This window comes from Petaurus breviceps, unplaced genomic scaffold (genome assembly GCF_028583685.1).
Source record: "Petaurus breviceps papuanus isolate PSGF00001 unplaced genomic scaffold, PetGlider_PUasm1.0 227, whole genome shotgun sequence".
Lineage (NCBI taxonomy): Eukaryota > Metazoa > Chordata > Mammalia > Diprotodontia > Petauridae > Petaurus > Petaurus breviceps.
In genome coordinates this window covers 9,216,609-9,244,598 of record NW_027185896.1, presented here as the reverse complement: position 1 = coordinate 9,244,598, position 27,990 = coordinate 9,216,609, and the positions used below count along the sequence as shown (strand labels likewise).

At 43.9% G+C, this 27,990-nt stretch overlaps 1 protein-coding gene across 2 annotated transcripts in view; it reads left to right on the top strand.

Moving 5' to 3' along the window:
* The first annotated feature begins 21,130 nt into the window (after nt 1–21,130).
* The window catches only part of GNAI2 (G protein subunit alpha i2), a 95,291-nt gene continuing 88,431 nt past the window's right edge, over nt 21,131–27,990 (top strand). The window contains exon 1 of one of the 2 annotated variants that reach the window (XM_069095673.1): nt 21,131–21,371. In XM_069095673.1, coding sequence (XP_068951774.1) covers nt 21,254–21,371 — 118 coding nt within the window. In that variant the 5' untranslated portion in view covers nt 21,131–21,253. The remainder of the gene's footprint in view (nt 21,372–27,990) is intronic. The other variant, XM_069095674.1, reaches the window with a different exon arrangement.

Sequence of the window (27,990 nt, the reverse complement as noted above, 5' to 3'; positions counted from 1 at the left end):
CTTACACTCTTTTAAAATGAATAATACGGTTTAAAATTTTTATTTTTATTCTGAATTTCACACCAAATAAAATGGGCATTTCCAAGCACAGAACAGAAAGAGAGGATTGTACATGAAACTGCAGGTCTGTATTATATTCAGCTAAACAATATTATCATAAGATATTACTATAGACTTCTTGGACAAGGAGATGGAAACAGGTCACACACCTTACACAGAATGCTAGACAGAAAGATAAATAGAAAATTTACTAATAGCTATTACTAACCCAGCTAATCACTGGATATATAAATATAAATAAGAAGCGTGCTGTTACAGTCATAAAGAGCTTCAATTATTTAGACTGGGTGTCTCCAAACTTTTTTGATTGCCTACTCCCATTCAAAAACATTTTGGGGGCATGTCCCCCAGAAATTTATTTGCATATATCACTACATAAATTAAGTTGATTATAAAACATACATGAAAATAAAAATAGTAATAGAATGAGATAAAGAGGAAATAAACCATATTTTTGTGTTTTACGACCAAGGGCTGGAGCTGGAGTGGGTGGAGAGAATGACTATCTGTCTTTCTATTTGCCTATCCAGAACAGCCAGCATTGGTTGCAGAGAGAGGAGGGAGAAGCAAAGACCAGTAAGAATAGTAAACTAAGCCACTGAGTGGCTTTCTTTACTGCTAATATTTCTTCATGCCCACCAGTAGATCTTCTTAAACGCCTCCTTCAGTATGTACACTCACTTTGAAGACCACTGATCTCAATAGCCTGGACCTCTCTATCTGCTAAAAAAAAAAAAGAGAGAGAGAGAGCAGTTGGTCAGTTCTTGACTTGTTGGCAATTACTTTTTTCAAAAGACAGAAGAAATAAGGAGGGGAATTGTTTTTCTGTATCTGATTCTAATTAACAAGAATTTCTTGCTGAAGAAGCAATGATGGGAAATGTTGGGAGAGAAGTGGCCATTTTATCTCAGCATATATGATAGAGCAGAAGAAAAGTCAAGCAGAGTCTGACTTGTACCCCAAGTTTTAGGGGAAGCAGATTCCAAAGAATTCAGAAAAAAGATAAGAAGAGAGCTCCAATGATCTAAACTTCTACAGGAAAGGGGATGGGAACCTTACAAGAATAATCAGTTGCTTAACTATTATTTGCTAAGTGCCAACTATATGCCAGACCTGGAAGATATGAGTTCAAATTTGACCTCAGATTTTAATTACTAGCTGTGTGACCATGGGCAAGTCATTTAAGCCTATTTGCCTCCATTTTCTCATCTGTAAAATGAACTGGAGAAGGACATGTCAAACCACTCCAGTACTTCTGCCAAGAAAACCCCAAAAGTATCACAGAGAGTCAGACACGACTGGAATAACTGAATAGAAACAACATATGCCAGTCACTGTGCAAAGCACTGAAGAATCAAAGAAAGGCAAAAAGTGAACCATCTCTGCTCTCTAGAAACTCACAGTCTAATGGGGGAGACAGCACGAAAATAACTATATGGACACAGGATGAATTGGGAATAATCTCAGAGGGAAGGCACCAAGATTTAGGAGGACTAGAAAAGGATCTTTGCAAAAGGGGGACTTTAGTATAGCAGTGACTTGAAGCAGTAAAGGAAGGTGATAGAAGATAATAAGAAGCAGAGATGAAGAGAGTGTTCCAGGCAATGAGGGACAGCCAGTACAAATGACTGGAGGCAGGGAATGGAATGCTATATGTGAGAAACAGCCAGAAGGCCAGTGTCACTGGATGACATGGTATCTGGAGGGTATGAAAAACAAATTCCAAAGGTTTCCGAGAAAAGATAAGAAGAATTCCAATGTTCTAAATTTCTACAGGAGAAGTTGGCTCCAGAAGAAGGTCACTGGGGCAGCTAGGTGATTCAGTGAATAGATCACCAGCTCTGGAGTCAGGAGGACCTGAGTTCAAATCCAACCTCAGACATTTAACATTTACTAGCCATGTGACCTTGGGCAAGTCACTTAACCCCAACTGCCCACCCTCCCTCCTCCAAAAAGAAAAAAAAAAGGGAAAAGTTCACAAGAACAAAGCCCAGAAGACAAAAGCAGAAACAATTTTTATGTGGACAAAAAGGAGAAACTGCCTAAAGAGACCAATCAACCAATCATTAACTAGTTCCAATTTTTTTAAAAGACACTTATCAGATGCAGAATTCAAAAGCATAGCATGGCTGCAAGGTTGTGGTTTGTCCTTCATTCTCAAAGAGGACCATAACATGAGGGAGATGATGACATGACTTGCAATTGACTTTTATTTGAGTAAAAGTGGGTTGTACAAAGTCATCAGCCTCACTTTCTCCTCCAGAGCCACCTGGGTCCAATGGGCATATATCACTAAGGACAACTGGAAATGGCCCAGGATGCAGTGGGAGACCTTGGCCCATTTAAGCTAAGGTCTTTTCAGGTGTTCACTTTGATTGAAGCAATACCCATTCAGTGAATAAGCCTCTTTAAGAAGTGTGATGGGATGGCCCCTTTAATTAAAAAAAAAAAAATCAAACTGGGAGGGAAAGATCCTCAGGGTTGCTAGCCAAAAGAGAAACATTTGCGATTTAAATTCACTCTGAGCCAGGAGGGCCCAAAAAATAACCAATAAGTGGTCCTTGGCCTAAGCCTCAGAATGAATTGAGTCTGGCCATGGACAAACAAAAAATGTATCTCTATTTGAGGCCTGAGAAAGATCAAAGAAGTCCCCTAACTGCTACTCCAGATGCTTAGAACAAATGAGAATGGACCACGAAAGGAAGTCAGAACTACTTCGTTTTACTTGAATTTTCTCTACCAAGGAAGATGACCTCTGGACTTGGCAGTACAGAGTGAAAATGGAGGACAAAGAATTAGGTGAGGAGATAGTGAAAGAGCAAGCACCTTGCTCCCCTAATGAACTCCATCCAGAGGAACTGCTATAGATAATCTTTGATAGCTCCAGGAGAACTAGAAAGATGCTTGAGGAAGTGGTGATCACAGACTTACCATGGCTTATTGTAGCAGCAAGCACCCCAAGCGTCCTCAGGGTAGCCGCCACCACAGGTTCTTGGATCTGCTTTGATAAAGGAAAGCAACTCAAAATGGGTTAACAAGCTTACTTTAATCAGTCAGACATATATCGTTTACCTTGTTCAGGGGAAAAAGGTCAGCACCCTGAACTTCAAAGCATACAGGCAGAATTATCAAGACAGAAACAGATCAAGTAGACAGATTTCCAAACTGTCTAACCATTACATCCATACCCAGTCAGCATCTGGGTTTCCACATCTGGGTTTTTCAAAGCCGGGGGACTCTCAACAACGGCTTCCCAGAATTCAGATCAAATCACAGAACACTTCTCAAAGTGAGTCCCAAAACAAAGCTACACATCAGGGCTTATATAGCCTTCTCCTGGCTCAGAGAATGTAACAACCTTATTGACTCACTGGCCAATCAAGAAGTATCTACTGAAAAACAAGTCTCCCTCCCCAGGCTTCAGGTGCATTTTAGCCTAGGGGCAGGGAAGATCTTCCAAATTTGCATTCCCATTACACTTATTTAAAAATAAGTCATGTCTGTCACACCAAGCTTATTTCCTTTTGTGATTGGGTTACTGGACTATATAGAGGGGAAAGGCTATGGATGTAGTTTATTTATCTTGGGAGGTAGTGAGCTCCCTCCCTCTCCTTTAAGCAAAGGCTAGATGATCAATCACCAGTTATGTTGGAGAGAGGATTCTTTTTTAGATATGACTGAAGTAGCTGACCTCTAAGGTCCCTTTCTATTCTGAGATTCTATGGTCCTATGATTCTGTGACTGGAGGAGAACAAATGGTTTCCCAGGTTTGTTTGGTTTGTTTGTTTTTTTTTCCAAAAAGGGAAGAAATTGGTCAAATGAGTTTGACTTCATTTCCTGGAAAAGTTCTAGAATTCATTTCATTTGTTAAAAATTTATCTATTTTTAGTTTTCAACATTCATTTCTATAAGATTTTGAGTTCCAATTTTTCTCCCTTTTCTTCTCTTCCCCCGTCCCCAAGACAGTGTGCAATGTGATACAGGTTATACATGTACAATTATATTAAACACATTTCCACATTAGTCAAGTTGTGAAAGAAGAATTAGAAGCAAAGGGGGAAACCACAAGAAAGAAGAAGCAAAAAAAAGAGAGAAAATAGTATACTTCATTCTGCATTCAGACTCCATAGTTCTTTCTCTGGATGTGGATAGCATTTTCCATCATGAGTCTTTTGGAATTATCTTAGATCCTTGCATTGATGAATTGCAATGTTATTTTACTGTGTACAATGTTCTGGTTCTGCTCACTTCACTCAGAATCAGTTCATGTAAGTCTTTCTGGGTTTTTCTGAAATCTTCCTGCTCATCATTTATTATGGAACAATATTATTCCGTCACATAGAATTTTTTTCAAAGGGGATGGTTTGTGAACATCTGCTAAGGGAAGCCATAGGAACAGCTGGACAAATTGTGGCATCCACATATAATAGAATATTATTGTACCAGAAAAAAAGGACATATATGAAGAATTCAGAGAAGCATGCAAAGATTTGTGTGAAATGATGCAGAGTGAAGAAAGCAGACAAAACAAAACACACAACTACAACAATGTAAACAAAGTCATCATTAAAAGGCAATAAGACTTGGATCAAAGACAATCTGAGATATTTTCATTGTATGTCCTTTTAGTTAACAATAAGAAAACTACAAAAATGTAAAGTAATACATAATAATAGTAGTAATCAATTAATCAATTAGTGTTTGATAAGCCTTTTCTTTGTGACAGGAGCTGAACTAAGCAGCAAGTCCCTGTCCTCAAGGAGATAATGGCGGAGCCATCTTAAGCTATTAAATTTTAAACTATTGCTTTAAATGTTTTCAATTAAATTTTAATTTATTTAATTAAATTATTTTTAATTTAAAACTATCAAAGCTTTAAACTGTATTAAGACTTTTGGGATACCCTGTATAAATTGATACATATAAGACAAATAAAAAGTAAATGGAAAGTAATTTAAGAGGAGAAGGAAGTAATACCTAGTGGGGGGGAAGGGCTCTCCGAAGGGGGCCAGGGAGGGGCATAGGAAAGAATTCCTGGATGACTTAAAGGAAAGCTAAAGTTTTTAAGAGTCAGGAAAGTACTTCCAGCCAAGACAAAAGTTTGAAGGTGGGAAATGGAGTATTTTGAGTGAGAAACAAGTAGATCAGTAATGCTGAATCACAGAAGTTGTGAAGAATAGAAGCATATAAATGAAGAATAGAATGTATATAAGAAGGATGGGGGTGGGGGAAGCATCTGGGTGGTGCAGTAGATAGCACACCAGCCTTGGAATCAGGAGAACTGAGTTCAAATCCAGCCTCATACGCTTACTAGCTGTGTGACTCTGGGTAAATCACTTAACCCTGTATGCCTCAGTTTCCTCATCTGTAAAATGAATTGGAAAAGGAAATGGCAAAACTACTCCCGTATCTCCACCAAGAAAACCCCAAATGGGGTCATGAAGAGTTGGACATGACTGAAACTCTCAACAACAACAAAATAAGTAATAAGGAGCCCCTGGAGTTCATTGGATAGAGTATTGAGTATATATGTGTGTGTGTGTGTGTGTGTGTGTGTGTGTGTGTGTGTGTGTGTGTAATATATAACATATATAAATAATATACATATATTTCAGGAAGATCACTTTGGCAGCTGTGAACAGGTTGGGTTGGATCAGGAAAAGATCTGAGTTAGGGAGGACAATTAGAAGACTATTATTGCAAGAGAATTCCATGAGCTGCTGCTCTGCATGCTTGCTCCCAGGGCTGCCCATAAAGTGCTACTGGATGTCTCCATAGGCCAAAATGACAGAGCAGTCAAACAAGAATGCAAAGCACAATGCCCTGGAGAAGATCTGGGAGCACCATCACAGCTGCCACCTCTGGATCATCCTGCTCAACAAATTCTATGATTCAGCCAAATTCCTGAAAGGGAATCCTGGAAAAGTGTGGAGGGAGCTAGATGGAGGCGATGCCTCTGAAAATGTAGGTTGTCAGGGGCAGCTAGGTGGCGCAGTGAATAGAGCACTGGCTCTGGAGTCAGGAGCACCTGAGTTCAAATCTGGCTCGGACATTTAACACTTACTAGCTGTGTGACCTTGGGCAAGTCACTTAACCCCAATTGCCCTGCCTTTCCCTCTCCAAAAAAAAAAAAAAAGGCAAAAATAAGAAAATGTAGGCTGTCCACTGGGCTTCCTGAGAACTACCTGAGACATTTATTTTTTAAGAACTTCATCCAGATGACAAAGACAAACTAAAGAGAAACATGCTCTTATTTCCACTATCAGTAATGACTCTAATTGGTGGATCAAGTGGTGATCCCAGCAGTCTCTGCTCAAGGTTATGACCTTGATGTATCCCTTCGACATACCTAGGCACATTTTTTAAAGAAGAGAGCGACTTAAACCAATAAAGAAGCCCTTTGCCACTGTCTACTTTGGCTGAAAGAAACCAACTTCATTTGTAAAACAGAACTTAAATGTGCCCATTCCTTGTACCCTCCCAATAAAATGAAAAGTGATCTCTCCTGCACACTTCCCTATAGAGTATGCCTTTTTCATTCAAATTAGTTTTAAGGTTTCACTTATTTTTTTGATGCTTTATCACTACTTTATATAACTGAAGCAGTTGCTGCAATTATGATACAACTTTTAAAAATTAGATCATTATGAGAAAAGATTAGAAGAGAAAAAGGGAGGAAAGAGATGGCAAAGAAAGGGAAGGCAAGGGAAGGGAAGAGAAGGCAAGGTGAAGGAAGTGAAGGAAAAAAAGAAAAGAGAAAAAAAAAGAAAGAAAAGAGAAAAGAAAAGAAAAAAGCTATTGTAATAGTGCAACTGGAAGGTAATGAAGGCCTGAACTGGGGAGATAGCTGGGAGAGTGAAGAGAAGGGTATGTGTGTGAGACAGACATATTGCATTCTTGCTCTTATAAGCATTTTCTTGCTGTTTTCAAAGACTGCATTTTGGGGGGTAGGGGGAGTTGTTTGCATAATTCTTAAAGGTGTCTGTTGCTACTCTAAAAGACTTAGGAATTCTAATCAAAACAACAAACAGTTCCAGTTCCAGAAAACTCAAGATGAAACATGCTATCCATCTCCTGATAGTCTCAGAGTGCAGACTGATGAGACATAGATACATTTTATTGTACATGGCCAATGTGGGAATTTGTTTTTCTTGACCATGCATGTTTGTAATAGGGTGTTGTGTGTGTGGGGGGGAGGGGAGTGTGTTTGGTTGGGGTTTTTTTTTTGGTCTTCTCAATGTGGGGAGAGAGGGAGAGAAAGAAGGCAGATCTAAAATTAAAATTTAATTTAAAAAATGACAATATTTATTAGGTTAAAATATCTTTTTTTTTAAAGAAATGGAAGTGGTTATCACTAAGATCAAGTGCAGTTTCATCATATCAGTACTAGGACTGAATATTGTAAATGTCCTTGAATAGCTCTACTATCAATTGTTTTCTCTTAATTTTTTTTGTCATAAAGGAAAGTTGGGGCTGGAAGTGGGAGTTTAAAATAACTAGTGTAAAGACAAAAAAGTCATCAAAAAGTATTTTTAACAAAAAAAAATCAGAGGTCATTTCATACTACCCTCATTTGAGTAATTGGTAATAGCTGGAAAGTACAAATTTAGGCTTGATGTCAAGACAAATGTCCTAATCATTAGAGCTACTCCAAAGTGGGCAGGGCTGTCTTAAAAGGTAGTAAGTGCTTCCTCATGGGATGTCTTCAAGTAAAGTCTGGTTGTACTTGTCAGGTAGATTTTAGAGAAGATCCTTTTTCAGAAAAGACGTCCCCTGAGGTCCCTTCCAAATCTGTTCAGGCTCAGTCCTGGGGGAGTCTGGTCCCTAAAGAGAGGGGTCAGGCTTCTTTCACAAACTCTTGGCTCTTTTTGCCCCCAACCCTGGAACCCCAGGGAGAATTTATTAAACCTTAGGTTTGGCTCATGTCTATGGTCTCTCCAAAAAAAAATGGTTGTTTGTCCTTTGTTTTTGAAGAAGACCAGTGACATCAAGGGGTGATGTCTTGACTGTGTGTGAATTAGACTGAAGTTACACCAAGCGGAGTACACCAAGTTGTCAACCTCACTCTCTTTTCCAGAATCATCAAAGTCCAGTGGCAGGACAAAAGTCAAAATGACTGGCAATGGCCTGGGATGCGGTGGATGACCTTGCAGTCTTTGATGTCTGACCAAGTTCTAAGTACTCCACAGAACCTGCTTCAGCCACCTCCATGGCCTTTGGAACAAATGGTTCTCATCCAGTGTTGTCACCCCATTCTGATGGTGGAAGTCTTCGTAGACACCCCCTTCCCTTACTCACCAATAGGTTTGAGGCCTGTCAGTTACCCTTAACCTGGTTTAGCCTATCTGCCAAGACAGTTTTACCCAGGTGTGGCCACTGCCCATGCTACAGTTTCTTGGAGTCACAGGTGAGAGTTGGGTGACAGGTGAACACCAAAAGTGAATGAGTAGTCCTGAAAAGGGCTGGGCAAGTCCTCACACCACAGGGGACAGTCCTCCCCGAACACTCCATATGCCCCTGGACACATGGTGAGCCTCTGAATACCTAGGCTTAAATCTACTTCAAAAGTTACTATTTTTGAACACTAATTAGGGATGAGCAAACAAAAATAAAGAAATTACTATTAAAATTTATATAATTTGAATCTGAGTGTCTTAGGATACCCAAGGGATGGGAACTGCCAGTTATATTTTTCAGTGATTGGATGGAGGCATAGAGAGCATGCTCACCAGAATTTAGATGACACATAGCGTGGCTTTTTCAAGAACAGATGATGCCAAATTAACTTTTTTTTTTCAAGACTACTTGGGAATGATGTAGATCCCTAGATTTTCGAATAGCATTTGATAAAGTTATCTCCTGCCAGTCTAATGGGAAAGGTAGGGGGAAGTAGACTGCTGACAGGACAGTTACATGAACTTGGCCAACTGAATGGCCAGACTCAGAGTGGTCATTAATTGCTCAATGTCAACTTGGCAGGAGTTCTCCAGTGGGGAGCCTCAAGGATCTGTGCTTAGCCCTACATTATTTAACATGTTTCTAAAGGACTTGGATAAAAGCACAGATAAAAGCTGATCAGACCTGCAGATGATGTTAATCTGGGAGGAATTGCTAACATTCTAGATGACAGGATTCAAAAAAATCTTGACAGGTTAGAATATCAAGCTAAATCTAATAAGATAAAATCAAATAGGGATAAATGTAAAGTCTTACACTTACATTTTTAAAAATCAACTTCACAAATTCAAGATGAGGGAAGCATGGCTAGATATCAGTTCATTTGAAAAAGATCCGGGGGTGGGTGGGGAGGTGGCTAGGTGGCACAATGAATAGAGCACCGGCCCTAGAGTCAGGAGGATCTGAATTCAAATCTAGCCTCAGACACTTAACACAAAAAAACTAGCCATGTGATCTTAGGCAAGTCACTTAACCCCAATTGCCCTACCTTCCAAAAAAAAAGAAAAAGATCTTGGGGTTTTAATAGACCACAAACATCACCAAAGTTGATAGTGTGACTTGGTAGTCAGAAAAAAGAATTTAATGTCAAAGGGAGTAATCAGAGGGAGATCCCCTGATCTGCTAGACTGGGGCACTTCCCATGCAGCTGAGCTATGGATGTTCTTTAACAAGAGACCAAAGCACACCTCTCCACAGAAGGTGCCAGAGAGCGTGTCAGAGGAACTGCCTTGCTTCTTCCCATCACACTAGTCTTGAGTTACAGTAGAAGAGTCATAGATTCTGGGAATAAGGAAGTGATAGTTTCAATGACCTGATTGGACCACATTTTGGGATCAGAGTTTGGAGCTCTAAGAAGACTTGGATCAGGGGCTCTGACCCTTTTTTGGAGTAATGGACCCCTTGGGCAGTGTGGCAAAGTCTATGGATTTTCTTCTCCTAATAATGCTTTTAGATGCATAAGATAAAATATGTAGGAGTACAAAGAAAACTATATTTAGATGCAGCTATCATTTTTTTTTAAGTTCACAGACTCAGGTTAAGAATCTTTGCCTTTCAGATCATCTAATTCAACCTCCACGAATTTTACAGAGGAAGAAACCGAGTCCTAGAGTGATGGTTTGCCTGAAGTCACACAGGTAGTAAGTAAGAGAGGGAGACTTGGGTCCTTTGAGTGCAAATCCAGCATTTTCCCCACCCAATCATTCTACCTCCTCCATCTGGAACATTGGGTTCAGGTCTGAGTGATACAAATTAAGATTATTATTGATAAAGACAGCAAGTAGTCAGAGGAAGAGATCCAGGATGGTGAAAGGCCTTGAGCTCATGGCACAGGGAGAATAATGGAAAGAACTGGGCATTTTGAGCACAGTAAAGAGAAGACTTCAGGGGACAAGATGCAAGGACATGAAGGATTGTTGCATAGAAGAGGGCTTAGACTTGTTTAGTCTGGACCCAGATGGCAGAATCAGAAGTTGGAAAGAGGCAAACTGGGATTCATATAAGGGGATAGGTCCTACACAATTAAAACTATTCAAAAGTGGAATAGACCCCTGGGGAGGCAGCCTAGGTGGTTTGGTAGGGCAAGTGCTGGACTTACAGTAAAGAAGTTATGGTAATGGGAGGTGATGGGTGGCTGATATTAATGGTGATCAGCAGAGGGGAAGGGTAAAGAGTTGAAAGGAAGTCTGTGGAGGATTGTTTCCTCGAACTCCCCATACCCACCAGGGCCCTGAGCATTCCTCACCTAGCCTGTCCCAATCCTACCTTCTGGCATAAATTCTGAAAATGTCTGCTTTAAAACCTCCTTCAGTTTTCTGTTGGAAAAATGTTTTGAATCAAAAGAAGCTCATTGTGAGTAATGGCAGCTTCCAAGGAGCCAGGACAATTTATACAAGATTTCGGTGTCGGGATTCTGCTAACAAGCACTAAATCAGCCCCCTAAAATCATGTTGTGCTGCTTCAAAAGCTTTCAGATCCCTCCAAACTCTGGGTTTCACAAGAGCTCAGCAAAAGAAATCCCAAAGGTAAGTCGGTCTCAGAGCTTTTATTTCTTCCTTCCCTCTCTCCCTCCCTTTAACCTTTCTTCTCCTTTTTTGCTCCTCTCTCTCTCTCTCTCTCTCTCTCTCTCTCTCTCTCTCTCTTTCTCTCCCCTCCCCCTTCCTCCCTTCCCCCTTTTCTTCCTCTCTCTCTTATACTCTCTTTTTCTATCTCTGTCTGCCTACCTTTCTGTCTATCTCCCCACTTTTTCCTTCCCTTATTGATGGTTTCTTGGTTGCCTTTTTTTTGTAATAATAAAGTCCCAGAATTGGTATTCTCCCTTCCTTCACATAGCTTGAAAATTGATCTCTCAATATTTCTTTGCCTTCATTTCCCTTCTTCCCTTTCTACCTCTTTCTCTTCCATCTATCTCCTCTTTTCCCTAGCCTTCCTTCTTTTCCTCTCTTCCTCTCTCTCCCTGCTTTCTTCTTCCTCCACCCTTTCCTCTCTCCTTCCTTTTTTGCCTCTTTCCTTTATCCTTTCTTCCTCTCTCCCTCCTAAAGCCACTGGAAACCCTCCTGTGGGATTTCTTTAAATCACAACCACTTGGGGTCTGGCCCACTGCCCCTTCCTTCTAAAAATGGGAGTCCCCAGATGAGCTGTTTTTCCTCTGGGCAGCTTCAGATCGAAAATAGTTCTCAGCATTCAGAATTTGCTGTGGGCCTCCTGACTCACTGTCTGCCTACTCACTTCTAAGTCTTTAGCAGGGGCGGGGGAGGGGGGAAAGGGGGAGGGCCCTCACTCTACCTTACCTGGGACACCACAAAGCTGCTGGGCCAGGGCCAGGGCCAGGACCAGGGTTTGATGGGAGTCCAAAGAGCTGGAGAGGTGGTTTAACAGAGGCAGGAACCATCCCAGAACTCCTGCATCTGTTCTCTAGTCCCTTTTGTGGTTCCTCATTTGTAAACTTCCTGTCCAAATCTAAAAACAATTTATCCTGCCCTTGCCTGACATTCAGTTCTACTCCAAGACATGAAGTCAGAGCCCCTGAATTCTAGTTCCTGACTGCTGTTTATTCCTTGTGTGATCTTGGGCAAGTCACTTCCTTCCCCTCTTGGGTCCTCAGTTTCCTCATCTGTAAAATGAAAGAATGGGGCTTGATAATGCCTAAGCTTTCTTCCAGATGTAAACCTTATGATTTACCAGGGCACTACACCTCTCCAATCCAAACATAAACAAGTTTTCAAGGGTTCCATGAGCAATTCAGTTCAATACACATTTGAGGGATGGTCTCTGGGGATTGTGAAAACCAAAATGAAATAGTATTTTACTTCAAGGAACTTCTTCAGGATATCCCAAAGTTTTAGTGTAGTTTTAAGCTTTAATAGTTTTAACTGGTGAGGATAGACTGTGAGAGGATAGAATGAGATGAGATTTTTAATGTGCTTGTAACTTAGTAAGCACTATGTAACTTCTGCCTAGTATTACAAACTAGCTTTAAGCTGCACTAAGAGTTTTGGGACACCTTGTATTCTTTTCAGCTTTCTGACAGGGACACTCTTATTACTCCCAGAGCTCTGGTCTATTTGCTATAAGATTTGGTAGAAAGAATTCTGGAATTAAATAAAATTAGGAGACTTGGGTTTGAATCCTGACTTTGATCATTATTAACTATCTAATATGGGGCAAATGACTTCACTGAGCCTCAGTTTCCCCATATGCAAATGAGAATAATACTACTTGCATTACTTCTCTCATAGGTAAGGAAAAGATAAACCCTAAGGTACCGCTATCATGACTGTTATTCTTACTATCATTGTTATTAAGCCCCCCATAAAATCCTGCTCTGATGTCTCATTGTGGCCTGGAGGTGATGCTGTGTGTTTGAAGGCCATGCCAATAAGCAAGCTCTGGCAGATTCTGCCATGTATGCATACAGTCCTGACAATAGACTGTGTCAAGCCTAACTAAGCACTGAAGGACTCATTGCCATTGGCTGGCCACTTGGTGATGAATTCCTTGGCCATGGCAACCTGTGAAACAAAGTCAAATACAAAATGTACCTTAGAGCTTTCTAGCTCTTGGCTGCTTCTGGAAGAATGGCAGCAACATGGAGGGAAAGGGGCAAAGGAAGCTAAGACCCAAGATTTCAGACAGTTTACGGACACTGACTTAGCTTTGGTACACTCAATGCAAGATCCTTATCCGAGGACCAACAAAGAAGATAATTCCTGGAGGAACTGAATTGAAATTCATTTTGACATTTCTGCTATAAACAAAGCCAAAATATAGATGGAAATAGGAATAAGTGAAAAAACATTTGTCGAATACTCTACATGTTCCAGCAGGGACTATGGCACAAAGGGCTGGGGATCCTTGTTGTTCATCCTTCATTCTCAAAGAGGATGGGGATACAAATCTAAGCAAGAAAGATAGTCTTTATCTTCAAGGAACTTGTATTCTAATGGGAGAGGACAATACTTAAAAGGGAAGTAGGAAGGGAAGTGAGTTTTCTCTTGGCAATTGGCTTGGCTTTGGGCAAGATAAGGCAAAAATTCATCTATGTGAGCCTAGAGTCTCAGAGATGTAGTCAGGTAGGAGGGAGATGGAGGTACAGGCACAATAGTTAAGAAATGGTCAGCAAGTAACAGTTTAAATAGAAGGATAGCTCACAGGTTCTCTTAGAAGAAGCAAATAAAGGAAATGACAAAGTTGGTTTTATTGTGTGTCCGAAGGCAACAAGAAACATCATTCCATGGGACATTTGGTCAACTCGTATTGTGGTACTCATAAGTATTTGCAAAATGGCTACCATGAAAATAATTGGTTATGTACCAACATCCATATTGGAGGATTAGGAAGTAGGGAATTTCTATGAAGAATTCAATAAAACCCTTTAAATTAAATCAACATATACTTTGAAATATGTTGATATATACTTTGGGCAATTTTGATCCAAAAGTAGGCATAAGTGGGGTGGCTAGGTGGCGCAGTGAATAGAGCACAGGCCCTGGAGTCAGGAGGACCTGAGTTCAAATCCAGCCTCAGACACAACACAAGAACTAGCCGTGTGACCTTGGGCAAGTCACAACCCCAATTGCCCTCCAAAAAGCAAAAAAAAAAAAGTAGGCATAAGTAAAGATGATGAAATACATGTTGTAAAATGTTGTTGATGAGTAAGGAATGAGAGAGGCCAAAGATTTGCCGACTACACAGAAGCCTCTTGCCTATAAAGAGATTTACAAGGTTATGAACATGATAAATATCAAATAACATCACAGATAATGAAATTGATTATAGTTTAACAGACAGAAAATAGCTCTGACTTGGGAGTCAGTTCATTGCATAGTCAGACCACCAACTTGTTAGAGCAAAAATCAAAATTAATTAAAAACTAAAAATGAAAACAAAAACATGTGGTTTGCCATCAAAACAACTCCAAATTGACCTACTTAAATAAGCTATTGACCTTGAAACATTGGAAATGGATGTAGGAAAGGTCATTAGCACAGATAACAATGCATTCACAAGGACACTGAATCAATGTAAATCAATTACCATAATGAGGAGACCAAAAGAATTCCCAAACCCTGTTAGTTAGACTTGTCAAAAAGTCAAGGGCAACTCTGACTTAGAACATAAAATGTTATGGAGAAAGGTGATAAGAGACAATGAGTAATATTATCCTTTAAAAGAAGCAATGGAAAGAAGAATCAATTTAAAGAAAGTTTGGCAAAATCATTCAGAGAGCATTTAAAAACGAAACTGGAAAATAGACAACAAACACATTGGAAAAGATCTGAAAAGATTTTTGAAACAAATTCCTTTTACCATTAAGAGCAGGGTAGTTGCCACATTTGGATTCAGTCCAGGATGTGTTATAAAGAAAGTAGTAATGGAAGTTAAAAAAAAAGGTAAAAAAAACATATGGACAAGACCAAATATAACTAGAGGAGGTCAATGTTGCAGGAAAAAGAGTTTGGAGAGCACTAACATCAATTAGCCAGGTGTCTGAAGAAAGAGAAAACACCACAAGTGTAGGAAAAAAATCAGACTTTATCACTACCAAAAAACAAAACAAAAAAACCCCAAACAAGAAAACGATGATCACCCACCCATATGCCTACTTTCCTAGCTTCCTATATATCACTTTGCCCTATGCACTTTATGCTCCTGTCATATGGGTCGACTTTGTTGTTGCTGCTGTTGACTTTTTTCAGTCATATACAACTCTTCATGACCCTATTTGGGGTTTTCCTAGCAAAGATATTGGAGCGGTTTGCCATTTCTTCTCAGCTCATTTTGCAGATGGGGAAATTGAGGCAAACAGAAATAAGTGACTTACCCAGGGTCACACAGCTAGTAAGTACCTAAGGCCAGATTTGAACTCAAGAAGATGAGTCCTTTTTACTCTAGGGTTGACACTCTATTCACACTGCACTACCTAGCTGCCCTTTTGGTTGGTTGATCATCTACAATTTTTATAAGAATAATCTTTGCATACATTAAGCACATCCTTGATAAGGATATTAGAAAGTGGCAGGCAGAGCTTCACAAGTGATATTCCATACCAGAACACAGCTTTGATGTTGTTGTTGTTATTGAGTTATTTCGGGCATGTCTGACTCTTTATGACCCTATTTGGGGTTTTCTTGGTAAAGACCCTGGAGGGGTTTGCCATTTCTTTTTCTAGCTCATTTTACAGATGAGGAAACTGAGGCAGACAGAGTTTAGTGATTGGTCCAGGGTCACACAGCTAGTAATGTTCTGAGGCAGAATATGAACTCTGGTTTTCCTGACTCCAGGCCTGGAACTCTGTCCACTGTATCACCTAGCTGTCTTGAACACAGTTCTACCACCACACAATTGACCGAAAGATGTTTAGAATAGAAGAACCAACTGTCTTTATCGTTTATTGACATAAAATTTTGATATGGGCAATAAGATATTGTTTTTAAAAACTCTTATTAATAAATAGATCAAATACTCATTAAACATTTACTATGTGCCAGGACTCAGGGTAAAGTTATATCAAGCTTGCCAGAAGTGTTAGCCACTGTCATGGAGGCCATCTAGGCCAGAATACAAATTGAAGAGGGATTCTCTATGAACAGATACAGCTAATTGTGGATTATTGCAGAGGATCCTAAATGAGATCAGAGATCACCCAAAATAGTTTGGGGTTAAAAAAAGTGGGTGAAGAGAGCAGAGAAGTAGATGGTAGACAACAGGTGTGGAATGAGGCATACACTGCCCATGTTTTAGTTTATTTTGCTTGACTATACTTATTGCTTACAATAGAAGTTTCTATTGGGTGAGGGTGCAGGGGCAAGGTCATTGGTAAGTGACAGAATTGTTAGAGAAAAGGAGAGAGAGAGAAAAAGAAGGAGGAGGAGGAGAAAAAGGAGGAGGAGGAAGAAGGAAGAAAGGAAGGAGGGAAGGAAGGAAGAAAAGAAAGAAGGGAAGAAAGGAAGAAGGAAGGAAAGAAAGGAAGGAAGAAAAGAAAGAGGAAGGGAGGAAAGAAAAAAAAAGGAAAGAAAGAAGAAGGGAGGGAAGAAAGAAAAATATGGAAAGAAAGAGAGAGGAAGGAAAGGAAAGAAACCAATATAACATTTTAAAAGAATGCCTAGAGGCTAGACTATGATATAGTTGGATGGACAACCTATATAGCTCATTCATATGTGTACGTGTGTCTTGGACATATACTGAAAGTGTAAAATAGGTTGGACCCCAGAAATCCACTATAGGACAACAGGCTAGATTGAGTGACTTTGAGAAATTACAGCCTTCCTCTAATGAGCCCAAGCTCCTCTCTGAAACAAAGGCCCATATTTTTAATGCCACCATTCTTCTAGTATCATTATATAGAGGCAAGTCAGAGAACATTACTGCAGTCTCTGAAGACTGGATGGGTGGGTGGGTGCAAACTGAAACACATTATTTCTTCCCCCAAACACTCTCATCTTCTAAATGTCCCTGTTAACTGACAAGGGTATCCTCTCTGTTACCTAGACTCTGAACCCCCCCACTCGTTCCCCCTAGCTAATCCAGTGCCAAATCTCATTTCTATCTTTATAATATCTCTCCTGCACATCCCCTTCTTCCCATTCATCTAATCACAGATTTGGTCAGGACTTTATCAACTCTCCTCTGGAATCCCTGTAATAGTCTTCTACCTGGTGCCCCTGCCTCAGCTCCCCCCACCACCAATTCAATCTCTACTCAGCTTTCACAGCAATTTTTTTTCTTTCTTTTCTTTTCTTTTTTTGCTTTTTGGAGGGGGAAGGGCAGGGCAATTGGGGTTAAGTGACTTGCCCAAGATCACACCACTAGTAAGTGTTAAGTGTCTGAGGCTGGATTTGAACTCAGATATTCCTGACTCCAGCTCTGGCACTCTATATATATATAAGCGCTATAATATAATTTTAATTTGAAGATTCCTTTGTGTTAGCAAAGATAGCAGGTATTTAGCACTTAGTAATGGATCAAGCCTCTGTTGGGGAAACAGAAGGTATGAACTCCTGTCTCCTGTTGTTGATTTAACAGGAAGGGATTGGCCGAAACAGGAAGTAGCTAATACTCTGTGTATATAAGGAAAGCCCCGAGACAGGCACAGTCAGAATTTCTTGGGACCAGCATCTGGTGGCAGAGCAGCTACAGAAGAGAGAATGGAGAATTGAGCCAGAATTTCCTGAGAACTTGTGGTGGTGGAGCTTCTTCTGAACGGAATCCCAGAAGCCCAGGAACCAGGAGCCCAGAGCCCAGGATGCATGACCAGGATGCAGGGACTTTGTTTGTGGCTTTGTTGAGCCTTGAATTCCCTGGAGCAGAAATTGTGAAGGATTTGAGATGGACTAGACCCTGTAAACTTCAGTGTGGAGCAGGACCTACCCAGAGAACAGGCCCCAAGTCAAGATAAAAGACCTCTCCATGGGTACTGAGTAATGAGGAAATTGTAGTTTACTAGTGATCTAGGGGTGGAGGATTTGTGTATGATACTTAGTAACTGATTTGCTGAATAAGTGACTGATTGAGTTAATCAAGTGTGCCCGAGTGGAAGACTTTGACTATTGTACTTTTTTTTTTTTTTGCCTTTTGGAGGGCAATTGGGGTTAAGTAACTTGCCCAAGGTTACACTGCTAGTTTTTTTGTGTGGGTGTTAAGTGTCTGAGGCCAAACCAAACTCAGTTCTCCTGACTCCTGGGCCAGAACTTTATTCACTTGACTATTGTACTTTGAGATGATTGTTCTTTGTTCTAAATATTGTGACCACTTTGGTGAAAACTATGGCCATTTTAATGATAAGCTGTTATGAATACCATATTGTGATTTTCTGTGATAAGTTGTAATATTGTGAATGCTGTACCTTGATTTTCTGTGGATGTTTTGCTTTGATTTGTTATGGAATAGAGTGTTCACTATACTGTATAATCAGAAACTTAAAAGCTGTTCACAGTAGCAGTCCTCTGGAAAGTTTCTGTGCATGGTATTATACCCCACTACTGATAGGATCACATAAAATCCTCTATTTGGCCTTTAAAGACCTTTACAACCTGGCCCCTTCCTACCCTTCCAGTTTTCTTATGCTTTACTCCCTTCCATGTACTCTGTAATCTAGCTAACACTGGCCTGTAGGGCCTTCCCATCCTGGAATATCCCTCCCCCCTGCTGGCACCCTTCTCCCATTCCTGCAGTTTGGGTGGTATAGTGGACGGAACTCCAGACCTGAAGTCAGGGAGTCCAAAGCTGCCTTCAGACATTAACCCCAGGCAAATCACTTAACCCTTGTCTGACTCAGTTTCCTCATCTGTAAAGTGGGAATACGAATAACACCTGCCTCCCAGAGTTGTTATGAGGATCAGAGATATTCTTTGTAAAGTGCTCAGCACATATAATACATATATAATATATGACATATAATAGACATTTAATAAATGCTTATTTCCTTCCCCTACCAGGGTCTCTATTTTGGAGATGGGTCTAGGCCAGCCAGGCTTAATTCTCCTTCTAACTTAATGAATACTTATTCACTGACAAAAAGAGAAACAGCAGAAAATGTGACCAAAATGGTACAGTCAGGCTATGAGGGAAAACTGACCAGCAGTCTCTGTGCCTCATCCATAATTTTGTACTTTGAGAACTCTAGAAAGGTCCTTGGATCACTGGGAGTGGTGGTTCCCCTGTGCTGAACTTTTGAACTGGGTACAAGTGTCACCCAGGTATAGGAAAGCATGGATGGGCTGCAATCTGCATCATTGCAGGAAATTTTCACATCAATGAGGTCACAAATTCACTTGAGTATTTGAAGTATAAAAAGCTATTGGACACCTTCCATGTGTACCACATCTCTAAATGCTATCCCCTCTCCCCTTCCTCCCAGTCTACACAAATCCTTTGAGGCTTCAATCACCTTGAGCCTCATAGGAAGCCTTCCATGACCACTACTCTCTTTAGTATTTGAGTTCTAAGAATCCTAAGACTCCCATGGCCCTTAACGCTTCCATCTAAGCCCACAGAAGCCCTTCTTGCTCCTCAAGGCCCAACTCAGGTGCCCTCCACCAGAAAGCCTCTGAGCTGAAAACTGTTCTTTTTCCCCCAATTTTCCTAGAGTATTGTGGAACTCCTAGTAATGTGTAAACCCTACTGAGGGCATTTTTTTCATCCTTGTACTCCCATCCTGGAGTTAGGGTTTTATACAAAATCAGTATAATACTAAAAAAAAAAAATTTAAATCATCCCTGGCCTCGTGTTCTTGGTTCTTTGTTTGGGACCTTCCTCATCAGATACCATTGTGAACTCCATAGTTAACTGAGGGCTAAATCTCTGTTCCTCCTTAGAGTTCTCCCAGGCAGGCATAATAAGAACTCGTGTATATATACATACATACATACACAATACATACATACATATACAATATATACCCACATACATGTATAATTTTATGCATAAATATACCCATATATGTAACTATATATAAATATATCCATATTTATATTTCACTTTATATATAAACATATCAGTATTTATATACAAATACATTCATATTTATGTATAAATATATCACTTTAAGGTCCACAAATCACTTTACATTGAAGCCTTTCCACAACCCTGGGAGGTGGGTGATATTACTATTTCCATTTTACAGTTGAGGAAGCTGAGGTTATTGGACAAGGCCTGGACAGGGTCCCCAGCCTCGAGGAGTTTACAACCCCCGATCCGGGAGGGGCTTTATCCTAAACAGAGGGCATCTCTGCCCGAGGTCACCCTGCCAGGGGAAGCCAGGTGTCTTGGCTCTTTACCACTGGGGATGACCCCAGGGAACCCAAGAAGTCACCCCTTCCTTCTTCCTTCTCGAAACCTTGCCTCCTAGCACTCCAGGCGATCTGGCCAGATACCCACTCTTCAGTGCAAATGGATTTGTCAGGCTATTTTCTAAATGCTCCCGTGAAGGGGGGGAGTGTTTATGAGCCCCCCCCCCCCTTTTGGAGGTGTTTTGGGGAAGGGACAGAAACCCTCTGCAGAAAACCGTGATCTGAAAGTACACTTGTCCATTAAAGAATACTTTGGAATCAGGAAAAAATTGGGTACGTGGAACCCCGTACTGAGACTCAGTTTCCTTCTTATAAGACCAACCAGCTCTGCCAAGTTCTTAGGGTGGGTGGGAGTGTCAAATGGGAAGAGGATAAAAAGTTTTGTTCTCCTAAAGTGACAGGTAAACGCTAGTCATTATTATTATATTAAACCACGCCCCCAGCCCTAGGCTCAGGGAGTGGGGACTCCCCACTCCCATTTCACAGCTAAGGATTAAATCTGCCCCAATCCCCGGCCTGGTGCTGCCGCCCCACCCGTTCTAGCTCCGCCCACGGACCCACCCTGACTATTCCCCGCCTCTGGTCCCGCCTCCCTCCCAATCCCCGTCTCTGATTTCGTCCCGGCCCGCCCTCAACCCAATCGTCACCTGCGATCGCCCCTTCCGTTCCTTACCCGCCTCTCCTTTACCTCACTCATTCCTCAATCCAATCTCCTCCTCTCGTCCTGCGCTCTGGGTCCGCCCCCGGGCCAATCCCCGCCTCCGAGGCTGCTCCGGGCCCGCCCCACCCCGCCCCGCCGTCGCGGCCGCTGCGGAGGAGCCGGCGCCGCCCGCAGTTGCTGGGAGCTCCCCACACGAGCGCGGTCTGCGGGGTTCGGGCTGAGCGCGCGGAGGCGGGACGGGACGGTACGGGGCCGGGCCGGGGCCAGGCTGGGCCGGGCCGGCGGGATGGGGTGCACCGTGAGCGCCGAGGACAAGGCGGCGGCCGAGCGCTCGAAGATGATCGACAAAAACCTGCGGGAGGACGGCGAGAAGGCGGCGCGGGAGGTGAAGCTGCTGCTCCTCGGTGAGGCTGCGGGCCTGATCCCCGGATGGGTCCTGGGCCCGCCCCCGACGCCCCCCCACTCTGCCTCCCCCACGACCCTCCGGGTCCCCCCAGCCGCGCGCCCCACACCCTCCACGCTCCTCGAGGGCAGGCAGGCACTGCTGAGCCCGCTGCCTGGCACGTAGTAGACGCCAATCAGTGTTTATTGATTGTCGGAGGTCTGCTCTGCCACCCCGTGGCGTCCCCAAGCCCACCTTGTCAGCCCCTGCCTCCCTTCTTGGAGCCCCTCAGACTTTGGGTTCCCAAGCCAATGGTGACCCCGTACTCTGATCCCTCAAAACCTCCACCCCTATTACCTCCCCCCAAAACCCTGCCCTCATACCTGTGCTGCATCTACCAATACTCTCAATCCAAGTTCCCCAGACCCTGGCGTCCAGCTCCAGCCAAATCCCTCCCCCGTCTAGACCCCAAACCTCCAGTATCCCACCATCTTCACCCCAAAGCACGTCGAACCCCCATCTCTATGGGCAAGCCCCTGGCATCCTCATCCACACTCAAACTCATTTCTGGCTCCAAATCCTTGTTTCCCTATTTACACCCCTAAACCCTAATACTCCCAAGCCTTATGAGGCCCTCCAAAACGAATGCTCTGTAATCACAAACCCACTCTCTCCATTTCTACTTCCACCACATCCCCATTCTCTCCTACTGTTCCCCAATTACTGTCCCCTCTCCAAATTCCATTTTTATACTCCAGTTTTTACCAAATCCTTGGCCTCCTCGTTATTCTTCCAAAACCTCTTTATCCCCAGTCCGCTACCCCCAAGCCTTCTGTTACCCTGCTCAAGGTTCCCCAGACTGATCCGTATATCTTCACACTTTTTTGGCCCCTTGGAATCCCTGCTCGCCTTTTGGGGGAGAGGTCTTCTTAAACTGTACTCCCACCTCATTAGCCTGGGCTTCTTGGAATCCTACCAGCCCCTTCTTTCTTCTCCAGACTCCCTCTGGCTTTCCTTTTGCCCCCTTAGGGGACGCCACCCACCTGCCCTTTGCCCATCGTCAGGTTTCGCTTATCCCCCTCCACCAGGCTTTCCACGTCACACTGCCCCCCCAAATACCACTCGCATCTAGCCTGCCCCCCATACCCCCTAGTGTCTCCAGCTAGTGTTCCGCCTGCGGTCCCCGGTTCGGCCGGGTCTTTCCGCTATCTCCTCACCCAACCCCACCCCACCCCTGGGGCAGAGATGTAGAGTCGGGTGGCTGCCTCCTGGGCGCGAGGTGTGGGTGGATTTCCCAAGCCCTGGGGGTGTGGAGGGAAAGCTGGGAGAATCAAAGGCTTTTTCCGACCCCCCCCCCCAGTTACGGAAACGCCCTGGACAGGGGAGGAGGGCGGTGTGTGTGTTGGGGGGAAATAGAGAAGTTCCTCTTGGTGGTGGGGAGGGGGGAAGCTGCGGGGCCGAGGGGGGCTGGGGCTGCCTCCGCCTCCCGGGCCTCGTTCCGCTTACTTTGAGCTTTGGAGTTTCGAAGTGTCCCCCCTCCCTCCTGCCCCTCCCTCTGAGCTGGGGGATGGGGGGGCCGGACCTCCTCCTGGCGCCCCGGGGTGCGCTCTCGTACCCCCGACAGCCCCCAAGTGCCTTGTCCGGGGGGCGGGGGAGTTTGTTTGGATCCTTGGAAAAGGGGATTTCTACTTTTTTTTTTAAATCTTCTTCCAGCCCCTGGGGAAAATGGTGGCGCTGGGGGAAGGGGAAGGGGGTGGGGAGGGACGGACATGTTGCTGTCCGGGAATTGGAGGCAGCTTCGACTTCCCCTTTTCACTGTACGCGGGACAGGCGGGGTGGCTGGAGAGAGAGCCCGGCGGGGCCCCGGGCGGCTGTTAGTCCTAGCGAATGCCCAGGGCGGGTGGGGGTGGGGTGGATCCTGTAAATGGGGCCCCCCGGGGGGCGGGGGGGGGGGGGTTCTGGAGCCGAGGGGGAAGACCATTCTTTATCCAGGAGTTAAGAAGTCTGCTGGTGTTCTGCTGGCTGGTACCTCTCCCCACCCCCATCCTCACCCCCCCCCAAAAAAAAGCCCGGAGGGAGAAAAACAAAGCCGCTGGGCCGAGCCTAGGCCACTCCTCTGGGGTTTGCCTGAAGGGCCGGGAAAACAAACCCCTGGTGGGGATGAACGAATTTGTGATCCTGGGAGACTGGCATCTGACTCTTGGGAACTGTGGAAAGGAAATAGCCCCAACCCAGGGAGGCCTAGGCCGTGGGCATTAGGAAAGCAATTGAGGATCCTGTGTGGGGCAGAATCGAGATGGGGTGGCGGTGGAGGAGGTATTCTCCACCTTGTATCTCCTGGGCTAACGGAGAAACGGGTTTGTGTAGTGTTTCTGGTGTTTCTTATCACTGATGAAATGTTCTGACGTGGAGAGGGGAGGAAATGGATGTACCCAGTACTGTGTGTGTGATCTGGGGAAGGCTGAGGCCAGCTGTTTACGGGAGGGCAGGGCAGGGCAGGGCAGGGCACAGCACAGCTCTCTGAACAGTTAGAAGCTGCTTCCTGTGCCTGGTTGTGCTTCTGAGAGGTGGGTGAAAGCTCTGTGTGGGCTGGTCCCAAGCTGTGTAAGCCTTTCTCCACATTCACTCTGGCCTTCTCCTTGTGATGGGCTTACCTCAAGCTTTAAAGTGGCAGGTGGAATATTGTCCTTGTTTTAGCTTGAAGCTTTCCCTGGCATAGAGTGCCGTTTTCTTCATAATGACTTCATTCTCCTTTGAGACCCCATTTTCCCATATACCCCCAAATGGCATGGCCCTTGCCTAGCCTTCCTTTTTGAGAAGAAGAGAGGGTAGGGACAGCAGGGCCTTGGGTTAGGAGGAGGAAGAGGAGGGGTTCAAAGCCTAACTTGGGGATTCTGAGCCCACAATGCTGCTCTGGGCTGCTTTCTGATCTGCCCCCTCTTGAGATTTTTTAAGCAAGAATAAACTGGATTTTTTTTTCCTTCTTCCTATTTTTTTTAATAGCAGCTGTTCAAGTGTAAATAGTGCTGAAGTCTTGAGATATCTTATTCCCCTAGTTTGAAGCCAGATATGGCTTTGGGCTCCCCTTCAGATGGTTGTAAAATGAGACTGTTTTTCACAGGGGAAGATGGGAGAGCTGCAAGCTGGCAGCACCCATCCTCTTTTCTGGATGATGACTAATTAGAGGTGCTATTAGAGGTGGTAATTTCTGGGCACATGCATCAGTTTTAGGTAATTACAGCCTTATGCTCACCTCCAGCAAAACCATTCATTGGACTTGTGGGTTTAAGGATCGTGGCATCTCCTGTGGCTCCCAGAAAGAATGACTGACCAGGGAGACTTTGGGGTGAGCAGACTTTTTCAAGATGGCAACTGAATAAAGGAGAAGGGCTTGCAGAGCCCAGCTCTACCTCCCACCCCTCTTTCAGTACTGCTTTACTCTCATCCTAACATGCTGTCCTGTGTCCAGGGTAGAGAGGAACGCTTTTATGGTTCTTGGGTTCTCAAAGTTTCTGAGAGAGTAACAGCTTCCTGGTTGGCAGGAGGAAACCAGCAGCCCGAGAATGTGATAGCAGAGTGTGGGGCAGCACGGGTCCGTCTTCTTGGCAGCCAGTCTCTTTGTAAGTTGCTTGGCCCTCAGGTTTGGATGTGACCTCCGGTCTGGCAGAAACCTGATCTGGATTTTGATGTCTCCAGAGTGTCATTTGTAGAGTTGGTTTTTAAGGTGGCTTTGATGGAAGGGATCTGCCTGTATGCCTATGTTGGCTCCCCAAAGGCTGAAGTGCCCTTACCCTGCTGAAAGATTTTATTGTTGGAGGGCTGGTACTGAGAATCTTACTCGGAGTTTCCCCCTGACTGACTTGGGGGGGGGGGGGTCGGTGAGGAAGCAGCTGGACCAGACAGAGAAGACCTTCCTTGTTCAGCTTCTGGTAGAACTTGGCCTTGGTGGGGGCAGGGAAGGAGGGGAAGCCCAGAGGAAGGAAAAAGAGCTGAGCATAGAGCTCAACGTATCCTCTGTCCTGGGAAGGCTTCCCCTCAGCTTTCTTCTTTATCCATTTCTGTGGCTCTTGTCCCTTTCTTTTCCTCTCTTCCTGGCAGTGCCAGCCACTTTCTAGCCAACTGTCTGCCTTTGGAGCCCAGAGCACCCTCTCTGATGAATGCTCCTGTGGGTGCACTTTTTTTTCAGGCACATTGATAAGAACTGTCATTCCTCCAATGCTTTTAAAGTTTTCAAAGTGCTTTCCCTACAGCAACCCTGTGAGGTAGCTTGGTGCAAGGATTATTAGCCCCATTTTACAGATGAGAAACTGAGTCTAAGGTCTGTGGTCACCCAGCTAGTAAATGATGTCTCTGGGATCAGCACTCAGGTCTGCCCTGAGTCTAGGGTATTTGCCACTATGCCTCACTTTCCGTCTCAGTGCTTAATAAGAAATGCTTTAATTCAGCAAATATTTATTAAGCACCTCGCATGTGCTAGGCATTCTACCAAGTGTTGGGGATACTATTCCCTGCCTTCAAGGTGCTTATAATCTACCCATACTCTAGTCCTAGGTAAGTATCCTCCATATTAGCCACAAGGATTTGAGTCCAGGACTTCTGATCTCAAGGCCAGTGCTCTTTGCAAAAGAGAAGGCACCTTCCACTGGGTTCTCAGTGTGTTCCCTTCTGTAACCATGTATTAAACATAGATTATATAAGGCCCTGTGGCCATTGCCTGGGAGAGAAAGATGAAATAACACAGCCTTTGCTCTCAAGGGGCTTACAGTCTAATTTGGTACAAGGCAAACACATGAGTAAGTGACTCCGAGGTGCTGAACAGGAATACATAGGCAGGACCCCAGGAGAGTCGAGCCAAAGCCCGTAAGGCTTCCTCCCTTCAGAAACTGACTGAGCTGAAGCAGCCAGCTTTTAAGAAAGGGAAGTTTGGGGGCCATGTGCTAGGCCTCTACCTCCAAGGCTGGTTCAGGTTCCCCTCTCTCTAGTTTGCTTGTTTGGAGAATTTGGATTTGTTGATTGGGGAAGGAGGAAGGAGATGAAACCTGGAGGGCCATGAGCCCCTGACCTGGAGTCTGGAAGATCAGAATTCAAATGTGACCTCAGACACTCATTATTGCTGTGATGCTGGGCAAGTCACCTAACCTCTGTCTGCCTCAGTTTCCTCATCCGTAAAATGGGAGTAATAATAGTACCCACCTTTTGGGATTGTTGGAGAGGATCAAAGGAGATATTTCTAAAGTTCTTAGCACAGTGGTACATAGTAACCACTATATAAAAAGTGAGCTATTATTATTAATTACAGTATCATAGATTTAGATGAAATGAGATATTTCCTTAGCACAGCACCTGGTACATAGAAGATGCTTAATAAACATGTGTTATTATCTCCCTTCCCTTTGATGTGGAAAGAGACCTAGTCCAGCGGCCCCCTGCCGCTTGTTGTTTTTTAACAGATGAGAAAACTGAGGTCTACAGAAGGAAAGAAAGTTTCCGAGAGTTGCACAGCTAGTGAGCGTCCTGACAGGGAATTTTAATTCCCTTGATTTTTTTTCCTCCCCTTGAGTTCCTAGCAAAATTATTTTTGAAAACTCTAACCTAATTTCAGTGAAAATTAGAGATCTGCCCACATGTGACCCTGCATGTCAAGGGAAAGCCAGGCCTCAGAAGGCCAGGGGTGTGAGGGGCAGCAAGCACCGGTGGGGCACTGCTTAGGCAGGAAGGTAGCAGGCGTTTGATTTTATCATCCAGCACTCTCTTTCTGGGGTAGACCTGGACCTGAGTTGGTTGCAGTAGCAATACTACAGGTCTGCTTGCTAGCTGGAAGTCAGAAGGGGGGACATGTTCTCCAGGAATGGGAAAGAGAAGGCAGCTCCAGGTGGATCATCTCATTACTATTCTCTCTCCCAGGAAACCAGGAGTCATTGGTAGAAATCTAGGAGGGATGGCAAACCATTGTGTATGGGCAGGGCAGGACAGGGCAGGGTCTAGTGGTGGCCAGGGAATGAGGTGAGGTTTCCATGGTGCAATGGAAAGGCCATTTGACTGGGAATGGGGAGATCTGGATTCTTCGGTCCTGTCTTTGCCGTTGCTCTGGCTTTGGGTAAGTCACTTCCCCTCCCTAGGCCTCAGTTTCCTCATCTGTAAAATGAGGGAGATAGGCCAGATGCCTCTCTCCTCTTCTAAGCTGTCTTCTGACTCTGAATAATCTATACCCAAATAATGCTTTTTTTTTTTTTTTTACATTCTATGTTCTTTGTTTCAGGATCTCTCCCAACTCTGACACTGTGTGTGACTGGGTCTGTGGTTATGTACTTCTCTTCCCTGGAAAATCATTATGGGAGCGATCGTTTTCCCCCATCCACTTTTATTGGCCTTGTCTCGGGTTCAGGGGCAGTCCTGGGTATCCCTGAGGGTGGGTATTGGCTGGTCTAGGGCACAGTACTGAAATACGATATAACAAGGTTAGGGTTAATGAATCAGGAATTGTGCCATAGCAGTGAGACACTGGTGCCGAGGTGGGGGGCAGAAGTGAGCAGGGGACGTGTACCCTAGGGATAGGACAGGGACAGCCGGGAAGGGTCATCAGCGGGGGATGTGTACCCTAGGGATAGGAAAGGGACAGCCCAGAAGGGTCATCAGTGGGG